We start from the raw sequence: 10,309 nt of genomic DNA, 5'->3' as shown, positions 1-10,309 counted from the left end.
GGGCTGATGGGAATTGTAGTCCATAACATCTGGAGTGCCAAAGGTTCGCCACCCCTGCCCTAAAGGGTCACTGGTTGGCAGAAGCAAACAGAACCAAGTTCTAGCCCAGAAGTCTCCAACCTTTTTGAGCTATGTTATTCTGGCAGCGTGGTCGGTGCAGGGACAAAATGGCGGCCGCAAAATGGCGGCCGCAGCGGGGCGGAGACAGCCATAGAGGTTTTTCAAGAGAGGCTGGTTGGCCATCTGTCGGGAGTGCTTTGATTGAGTGTTCCTGCAACGCAGGGGGTTGGACTTGATGGCCCTTGGGAGTCTCTTCCAACTCTATGATTCTATGAATTCCTAGATGGCAAGGCCGGGAAATGCAAACAGTTACCTCGTTCCAGCTCAGAGACCCTTTCCAGCAGCGCGTTCAAAGCCGCCTCCGTCCTTTGCCGGTGGGTGGACGTCTCGTTGTGGAGCAAAGACTTCTCGTTCTCCAGCTCGGCCACTTTGCTGAGGAGGTGGCGCTCCAGGTCCCCCAGCCTCTTCTGGAGCATCTCTCGGAGATCGAGAGGCAGAGCGGCGTACGACACGTTGGCCCGGAGTTGATGCTGTCAGTGGGGGAGGGAGGGAACGGAAACAGACACCGTCGCTAACTGTGGCAATTACAGGTTATTAAGCACTGTTAGGCAACTTCCTAATAAAAGATACATAAATGGCTCAGCAGAGCTTGAGGTTATCTAAGGTCCTGGAAGCTGCCTGCGGAGCGCAGTACAGTTCTGAAGAAGAAGAAGAAGAAGAAGAAGAAGAAGAAGAAGAAGAAGAAGAAGAAGAAGAAGAAGAAGAAGAAGAAGAAGGAGGAGGAGGAGGAGGAGGAGGAGGAGGAGGAGGAGGAGGAGAAGAAGGAGAAGAAAGAGAAGAAGGAGAAGGAGAAGGAGAAGAAGAAGAAGAAGAAGAAGAAGAAGAGGAGGAGGAGGAGGAGGAGGAGGAGGAGGAGGAGTTTGGATTTATATCCTCCCTTTCTCTCCTGCAAGGAGACTCAAAGGGGCTTACAATCTTCTTTCCCTTCCCCCTCCCGCCACAACAAACACCCTGTGAGGTAGGTGGGGATGAGAGAGCTCTGGAGAACTGTGACTAGCCCAAGGTCACCCAGCTGCACAAGCTAACCTGGTTCACTAGAGAAGCCTCCACAGCTCAAGTGGCAGAGCGAGGAATCAAAACCCGGTTCCCCAGATTAGAGTGCACCTGCTCTTAACCACTACACCACGCTGGCTCTCTGTTCCTTTATAGCTGGACATGCCGGGGATAGAACCTGGGGCCTTTTAAGCATGAATCAAATGCTCTGCCCCTTCAGTATGATCCCTTTGCAAAGTATGGTGAATGAAAAAAAAAGGAATGTCCATTTTATGGCCTAATCAATAACATATCAATAATAATGACCAGTCAGTGTATTAAACTCCATTAAGGGGAAAAGGCCAACCAATGTGCTTGTGTTAAAACCATGTAATTCATCTCTCTTCAGGGGATTTCTGAAATTAATAATGCCAGCTTAGAATCCCATTATAAAATCACACACAGACACACACATTTCCATCAGCCTTATGGACTCTTGCAAATCCCGCTCGGACGCCCACGACAAATCCCCCAGACCAGATCAAGTGTCCTTTCTGAAGATCACTTTCAAAACTGGCTTTCGACAAGCGTTGGATGGAAAGACACCCAACCAGGGGGCGACTGAATGAAATAATATTCTGCATAGTCTAATGCAGTGGTTCTCAACCTGGGGGTCGCGACCCCTTTGGGGGGTCGAACGACCCTTTCACAGGGGTCACCTAAGACCATCGGAAAACAGTCTTTTTATATTTTATATATACCAATTTTATGGTTGGGGGTCACCACAACATGAGGAACTGTATTAAAGGGTCGCGGCAGGAGGAAGGTTGAAAACCACTGGGCTAATGGAAACAAACAAAGGGGGAGGGTGGTCTTGGCTGTTCTGGGTTTTCTGGGACAGGTGGCCATAGTCCGGTCGTTTTTGTTCCTAACATTTCACCTGTATGTGTGGCTGCATCTTCAAAGCCATGTCAAGTTAAGATGTGCTTCTCTGCATGGTATGAAGGATTCTTTATAAGACGTGAATCTTTATATCTAGAATATTTATCTGCCCAGAAACTAGCACAGATTGGGTGACGGGGAAAACCCCCAAGTCTCTATTTTTTGTTGTTGGTCTTGGTGGCTAGAACTGTGTTAAGGAAAAACCCAACCTTCTCAAAGACGTAGCTTAAAGGGGAACACAATCTAGAAACACGGGCTTTAAGCTAGGAATGTCCTCAAATACTGTGATGAATACATTCAAGTGTCATGATAAAAGCACATCAGTCAACAAACTAGGTCTGTGGACCATGAACTCTGTTCAGCTTATAGTGCGTCAGTAAGGAATCTGGCTTGTGTGTAAACTCGGCTGTGCACAGAGGGATATCTTTCCAAGATAGTGGTCCCGTTGGCCAGGTGACAGAAATGCGGCTCAACAAACTCCCTTTGGCTGTCAACGCTTCTACCTTGAAAATCTTATTGGCGCTACTGGAGTCTAGCTTTTCTACTGCAAACCAACATGGTCCACCCTCTGAAATGACTCAACAAACCATGGTTCAAATACACAGATATCACAACAATTTGCAATTGGGGCAAACTGCAGTTGACCAAGCAGCTAGAAACCCTAGTTTGAAATGCTAGTTCAACAAACCCCAATTTGCAAGATTCTCTGCCTTCGGTGGTGCCACTCGACTGAGGTTTCATCAAACCCCGTGAGTCGTGATTTCCAAACAGAGCACCCCAACCATTCTTCATCTCATCTTCCTACATCCATCCACTATTGTTTGCTCAGGGCAGGCAGCTGTTTCCACCCCCACAACAACGAAGATCTGGTAAGGCCTGATGAAATCGCTTCAAAACACAACCCTTTGATCACCGACATCACAAGTGTCAAAGGCCCAGAAGATTTACGCCGTCGGGCTTTCATGACTCAGAGCTTGCTGCATCGAATATTATGGGGTGCAAATCTACAGCAGATATATTTTACAGCTGATGGAGGAAAAAGGACCAGGTTTTCAAAGTTCCTGGCGCTACGTTATTGGCAATATGGGGTTCTTTTTCTGGGGAAGAAAAAGACTTCTGATTACGTACTTGTTCTTGACAGGAGTCATTGTCAATATCTTATCAGCGTGAGATTTCCCCCGTCCACGGTGGCGACGCTGTAGCGATCGCCAAGAGCTATTTCAAATGGATTGATGACTTTTGCATCGATTCCTTTAAAAAAACCAGTTTTCGGTTCTGTCTGCCAAGAAGCCAGCCAGATTGAAAGAGGAAACGTATCCTGCTGTAAATAATTTTATATTAGTAAGCCTTCAACACGGGAAGGTGAAGCTAAAACGTTCCCTCAGTTTCCATTCATTTTTTCCCCTTGATTCGGTGGGGTGTTTTCATTCTCAACATATATCCTGGCTCTCAGCAAATCAACTTTGTTCTTTTAAAGCGAACGCTCGAGTGTTGGCTCCGTTCGCCCGGGTCTTATGATTTGTGATGTCTACGCTACACTGCCAACCGTGCTCTTTGTCCGAGAACGGATTAAAAAGCGATGCCCCAAAACAACAAAACAGGGAAATAAAACCCGCAAATCCCCTCTTGATCCATTTGATTGGAAGACAACGAACAGAGCATCTGTTCCTTTCACGCTGCCAATGGGGAACTTGGAAGCACGGACAACCGAAGCCAGACCTGTGAACTTGTTGCGGCCGCTTTTCCCACAGGCCAAAACCTGCCATGCGCCTCTCCAAAAGATGGAGACCGCAAAGTCAATTTCCAGAATCCGGTTTTCTTCTCTTTCTCATAATCTCCAATATCTGGAAATGAGTTCTCTTTTCTGGAGAACATGGGAATGTGTTTCACTAGAAACACAAGCTGTAAAGGAGAGGTGAATATCACTGTAGAGATTCCGGGAAAGCGCGGTTGTTTATTTCAGTCTCCCACTGGGCTGCGACTGTGCTAATTACACCCTTGGTAATCTATTACATATATATTTAGGGGGGTGAGGTGGCGAAGCGCCTACGGTTGCCTGGAATAAGAGACGGCGGTTAGAAGTGCCACCCATCCGTGTGCACGCAGCAGAGAGAAGAGAGGCAGGAATATAATGAAGAAAGCCCCAAAGGCCGGTAACCTAGTAATCGAATCAGCAGTCGCGACGTTAACTTGGCAGACGAGAAACCAACATATCTGGCATGCCATTCTCGGTATGCTTCCTCTCTTCCCCCCTCCAAGAAACTGTACAGCCGCATTTGTGTGGTCTGGACACTTCTAGTGAGAGTGTCGCTGGGTGGAAAGAGCCATCAAATTGGCCAAATTGTTTGGCCATTGCCTGCCTCCGCATAGAAGAAGAGGAGGAGTTTGGATTTATATCCCCCCCTTTCCCCCTCCTGTAAGGAGACTCAAAGGGGCTCACAATCTCCTTTCCCTTCCTCCCCCACAACAAACACCCTGTGAGGTAGGTGGGGCTGACAGAGCTCCAAAGAACTGTGACTAGCCCAGGGTCACCCAGCTGGCATGTGTTGGAGTGCACAAGCTAATCTGGTTCCCCAGATAAGCCTCCACAGCTCAAGTGGCAGAACGGGGGAATCAAACCCTGTTCTCCAGATTAGAGTGCACCTGCTCTTAACCACAACACCACGCTGGCTACCTCAGAGGCCTACCATCCCAGTACAAACCTTCTTAGCTTCTGAGCTCAGACACAATCGGGCTAGCGTGGGCTGTCCAGGTCAGGAAAACGAGATGGGGGGTATTGCCAAGACCAAGTTCCTGTTACAGCTAATCCCTGCTATTGATTTATCACCACGCTAAGTGCTCTACAGAACAGACGCAGCGCTGTTGCCATCCACGCTGCTGAAAGGCAAGCAGCAAATTTCAGCAACGCTCACAGACTCGATCGAGCAAGTAAACCGTCCGTCACGCTTTCCGTTCCACCCCAACCGCCACGTTTCTTGTTTTTCTTTACATTGGATCTGCCTGCGGGCACAGTAACAGAGACACTTCCTGAGAGCAGCCCCCAGGAGTAAAGTTTTAAAGACGGGCTCCTTTTTTCCTAAGTATGCATGCTGTACCAGCGCTGAACTGCTGCCTATATTGAAGAGGAATATTGCAGCAAGAGGCTAACAGATTTATTGCAACTTGGGCAGTTGCGGTCTAGAGCTCATAACTAAATGTATCAGGTGTATAAGCAGAGTGAGCGTGGATACATACATATGTAGAGAGGTTGTGTGTCTGTGTTTTCTGTGTGTAGCTACACATATTGTGTTGCATTTACCCGCAACATTCGGGCTTTGCACAGAAATGTCGCAGATTGTTTACATATTGAGGCCCTTTTCTTCCTACTCGTACTTAGGTGTGTGAACACGGCCATGGGCTACCTGAGTGTGTTTGAGCTGTTGACCTTGCCCCAGCCATGGGAAATGGGTCCAGGTTGGGTCCGAAGATGGCCATGGACCCAGGCGAGCTCACGCGATGGGGAAAAAGATTGTCCCCAGCCTGCCACCACTATATAATTGTTCGTGGGTTTTTTTTAGGCTTGGCTTCCAGCACAGCCCTTCTGCTAGCATGTCCCAACCTGTGGGTCCCGTAAAGGTGTGGGGGAAGGCTTTTACAGTTCTTGATTTGGAGGATTATGGTTTTCTTTAGCGAATGACCGCCTTGAGTCAATGTGGACCCGTGGGTCTCACAGCCCAGACGGTTATGAATCGCTAGGTCTCCAAAACTGAGCTCTGCCTCTACCTGAATTCCCAAGGTTGGTTTCAGCACTGTGGACAGCACCCTGACCCCACCTTCAGGATCTTCTGGTAGGTCAACCGTCCCTCAAGATTGGGAACCACTAGGCTAGGCTGTCCCTAAATCAGGACTCTGCCAGTCCTCACTTCTAGGGCCAGTATTAGCACCAGGGGCCCTAAACTTGGCCGCACCTCCAGGTAGGTCACACTGCCCAAAAGGTTGGGATCCACTAGGGTAGATTGCCCCCAAACCTTGACTCTGCCTCCCTGTGGTCCTAGAGCTGGTTTCAGCCCTAGGGACAGGTTCCCCCAGCCTCACCTCTTAGTCCTTCTGGTGGATTACCCTGTTCAAAGGTTGTGAACCGCTAGGCTGAGCTACCCTCGACTCTGGACTCACCCCCCATCGGTCCCAGGTCTGGTTTCAGCCCCAGCAATGTCACCTCTAGGTCCTTCTGGAAGGCCACCCTGCTCAAAAGGCTGTGAACAGCTACCTCCAACCCTGTGATCCCTGCCCCCAGCCCGATAGCCCGTTTCAGCACCAAAGACAGCAATAGCGAGGGTCTTTTGGTAGGTCATGCCCAGAAGGTTGGGGAACATTAGACTCGGTTGCCCCAAAGTCTCGACTCTGCCCCCCACCCCCGGTCACAGGGCGGGTTTCTGCACCAGGGACAAGTCCCCAGATTCACCTCTGGGTCCTTGGGGTAGCCCACCCTGCCCAAAAGGTGGGGGACACCAGACTAGGATATCCCAAAGTCTCAATTCTTTCCCTCCCCTCTGTAGGAGGGTCAATTTCAGCACCAAGGACAGCACCAAGTAGCCTTTTGGTAGCTTACCCGGCCCCAATGGTTGGGGACTACTAGGCAAGGCTACCCTCAACTCTGTACTCACACCCCCCCCCCAGGTTCAGCACTAGGGATAGCACCAGTCGATTTCTGGTGGTTCAAATTGCCCAAAAGGTTGGGAACCACTAGGCAAGGCTACCCCCAGCAGGTAAGGCTACCCCCAGCTCTGTGCTTGCCCCCCACCCCGAGTCGATTTCAGCACCAGGGGCAGAAACAGCAGCCTTCTATTAGCTCACTCTGCCCCAGAAGGTTAGGAACCACTAGGGAATGCTACCCCCAGCTCTGCACCTAACTCCACCCTGAGTCCCAGAGCCGATTTCAGCACCAGGGACAGCAACAGCAACAGCCGCTTCCTGGTAGCTCCGCCTGCGCCCCAAGCTGGGAACCACTAGGCTGGGCTACCCCTAACTGTGCGCTCGCCCCCCGCCCCCCCTCCAGTCTGTTTTCAGCACCTCCCCCCCCCCCAAACGGCCTCACCTCCAGGTTCTCCAGGCGGTCCTTGAGGGCCTGCATGGTGCGGCTGAGCTGGTCGACCAGGCGAGCGGGATCCCGGGGCAGGTCGCCCATGGTGTCCTTGCCCTTGCCTGCCTCCTTCTTGAAGGGGGGCCCGCCGCCGCCCCCCTTGCCGTCGGGGCCGGCGGCCTCGCAGCGTCCCAGCTTGGCCGTCAGTTCGCGGATGGCGTCCCGCTGCTGGCCGAGCGTCTCCTTCTGGGCCAGGATGGTCTCCCGCAGGCGGAGCACGGCGGCCTTCAGCTCCTCCTCGGGGGGCGGCGCGGGGGGCAGCGGGCACGAGGCGTCCGGCGGCAGCGAGGTGCACACGAAGCGGCCCCCCGGCGCCGGCTCCGGGGGGGCGCCCGCCGCCCCCCACCAGGCCAACGCCAGCCCGGCCAAGAGGGCCAGCATGGCGAGGAGGGGCTCACTGGGCGCGCATCGCAGGGAGCGCTTGCACGGGTCGGATCCGGGCCCAAGGGTGCAGAGGGGGTGGGATCAGGACCCCCCAGGGCCAAGGGGGGGGCGGCTGTCCAGCCCCGCCGGCCAAACCCTTCGCCTTCCCTCTGCGCGCTCAGACTCTCCGGCGCGCTTGGCGAGTCCTTAAAAGGCTTAAGCCGGGCGGGGGTGGGAGAAACGGGCGGGGCCGGGTCGGCGCTGATTGGTCCCCGCCCCGCCTGCCCCGCCCCCAGGAGGGGGGGCAGAGCCATTGAGAGCGGGGCGCCCAAAAGAGAGCCCCCTCATTGGCTGAGGCGCGCGGCCGGGGAAAGTATGAAAAGGGGAAGTCAAGCGCGCAAGGGAGCAGAGGCGCGCCTCTCGGCTGCCAACTCCCGGGCGGGATATTCCTGGAGATTTGCGGGAGGGGTTCCAACCAGTGCTTATTCCGGTGGTCTTTTTTGGTAAGACTTCTCTCTTTTTTAATCACATGGAGCCAACTGGTGGTCAGCCTCGCAGGAAAGAGGAATCAAAACGGTTGCTTTTTGTTTATTTTATTTATTTTCATTTTATTGGCTTTATATCCCGCCCCGTCCCCGAAGAGCTCTGGGCGGGTTGCGACATCATTTAAAACGTTCAATATTCCTGAAAATATAAATCCTAATTTTAAAATTTAAAACCGGTTTACAAAATATTACAATAACACAGAACTGCTAATTAATTGATGGCGCAAATTAATCCTTTTAATCCCCCCCCGAAAGGGACCAAATCCAGCCCACTCTGATGGTCTGCAGCCCCTTCAAAAAAAACCCTGCAAGGTGGGCTCATTTTTCTCACTCTCTTTAACAGTAGAGAGAAAAGGGGGTGCCCTCACCCAGATGGCCCAGACGAACTTGATCCCAACAAATCTTCGAAGCTAAGTTGGGTTGTAACAGGTTAGCACGTGGATGGGAGACCACCAAGGAAGTGCAGGGTTGTTGTGCAGAGACAGGCAATGGCAAACCACCTCTATTCATCGCTTGGCTTGGAAACCCTCTTGGGTTTCAAGTTATTGGTTACCTGATCTAACTGGAGCATTCACAGGTTCCAGATTTAACTGGGTTTCACGTTATTGGTTCCCTGGTTATCCTCCAGCCCAAGCTTGGCAGTTCCTACACAGGTAAGGAGAGCTAAATGCTAAGTCTCAGAATCATTGAGTTGAAAGGGGCCACAGAGGCCATCTAGTCCAACCCCCTACTCAAATCAGGACCAGCCTAAGACATGTTTGTCCAAATGCTGCTTGAAGACACCCAGAGAGGAAGACCTTCCCACCTCCAGAGCAGCCAATTCCACTGCTGAATGTCTACTGAAAAAAATTTTCCCCTAATATCCAGCTGGTACATTTCTGCTTCTAATTTAAACCCATCATTGTGAATCCTGTTCTCTGCCGCCAACAGGAGCGACTCCCTCCTCTAAGTGACAGCCCTTCAAACACTTCAAGAGAGCCACCATCTCCCCACCTCAACCTCCTCTTTTCCAGACCAAACATTCCCAAATCTGTCAGCCTCCTACGGTTCGTTCTCTAGGCCTCCCGATCATCTTCGCCGCTCTCCTCTCACCTTGCCCCATCCTGGCTGCGTCGTTTTTAAATTTGAGAACAGCACACAGTCCTTCCAATACAGTCTGATCCTTGCCGTGCACAGTGGGACCGCGGTGTGTCAGGAACAAGATCGGATCACCTGCCCTCCGCCCGCTAGCACAGAGGGCATGGATGGCACAGACCAAAGAAGTGTTGAGTATTAAAGAACTACATCTTTCCCTTTGACAGGGAAGGTCAACCCAACTGCAGAGAATTTGTACTTGGAGCCTATGAGACAAGGCAGGGTGGGAACATGAACAAAGGCAGGTTGGCTGCCTAATATTAGCTGCCAGCGGTCTTCAGAGTTACTCAGAGTTTGCTCCTCCGTACAACAAGAAGACCCAAAACCAGACCTATTGCCTGTGAGCACAGCAGTATTAAAATGCCTGCACGGATGATGTTTGAGTGCTTATGAGGGTATAAATCTTAATTTTCTGTTCATTGGATTGGGGAGGGCAAAAGAAACCCCGAAAACAAACAGAGACAGTCTGCTGCCTTAGACGCCCGTCGATAATTAGGTGGTTAAAAAGAACCAGAATTGCCTCCCCCTCCCCCTCCCCGTTTCATTATTACTCATTTGGGCTGCTTTAATAGAGACGCCAGCCAAGAAAGCAATTCCTTTGCTCGTAATCGGGAAGGCGAACGCGCTTGTGAAAGTCCGCCGCCTATTTCACGACGTGATAAACACATCCCAAAAGAGAGTTTTCATCGAGGCAGTCGAGGGGATTTGAAAATTTCCTGACACAAATTGCCGGCGGGCAGATTCCCTGCTTCTCTGGGTTTTTTAATTTTTAATTTAGCATTGACAATTTCAGCCGCCTTCAAAAGGACGCCGTTCTCTTTGGAAGCGGCGTTGGCATTAGAGGGGCTGTCATTGGTCTGCCTTTGATGCACCTTTTATAATGCCTGGTCCCAATTCTTAGCTGCAAAGATGTACAATAAGCAGAAACTTGTGGATGCTCCAGTGAATGTTTTACCAACTAGACCCTGTATAGTACATGTAAACCATGTGTAGTAAATATTTTACCAACTAGACCCTGCATAGTACATGTAAACCATGTATAGTAAATGTTTTACCAACTAGACCCTGTATAGTACATGTAAACCATGTGTAGTAAATATTTTACCAACTAGAC

At 51.0% G+C, this 10,309-nt stretch overlaps 1 protein-coding gene across 1 annotated transcript; it reads right to left on the bottom strand.

The window, feature by feature from the left end:
- Window positions 1-373: 373 nt before the first annotated feature.
- LOC125424941 (neuronal pentraxin-2-like) lies at window positions 374-7,685 on the bottom strand (the record flags this gene model as incomplete). The annotated part of the gene is made up of 2 exons (XM_048482376.1): window positions 7,109-7,685; window positions 374-590 (listed from the first exon to the last, which is right to left on the bottom strand). Coding segments are annotated over exons 1-2 (643 nt in total), but the record flags the coding sequence as incomplete, so codon positions are not given.
- Between the last annotated feature and the right edge of the window lie 2,624 nt (window positions 7,686-10,309).

This window comes from Sphaerodactylus townsendi, unplaced genomic scaffold, assembly GCF_021028975.2.
Source record: "Sphaerodactylus townsendi isolate TG3544 unplaced genomic scaffold, MPM_Stown_v2.3 scaffold_1545, whole genome shotgun sequence".
Lineage (NCBI taxonomy): Eukaryota > Metazoa > Chordata > Lepidosauria > Squamata > Sphaerodactylidae > Sphaerodactylus > Sphaerodactylus townsendi.
Note: the sequence above shows the minus strand (reverse complement) of the source record. Positions and strands in the feature narration are given on the sequence as shown.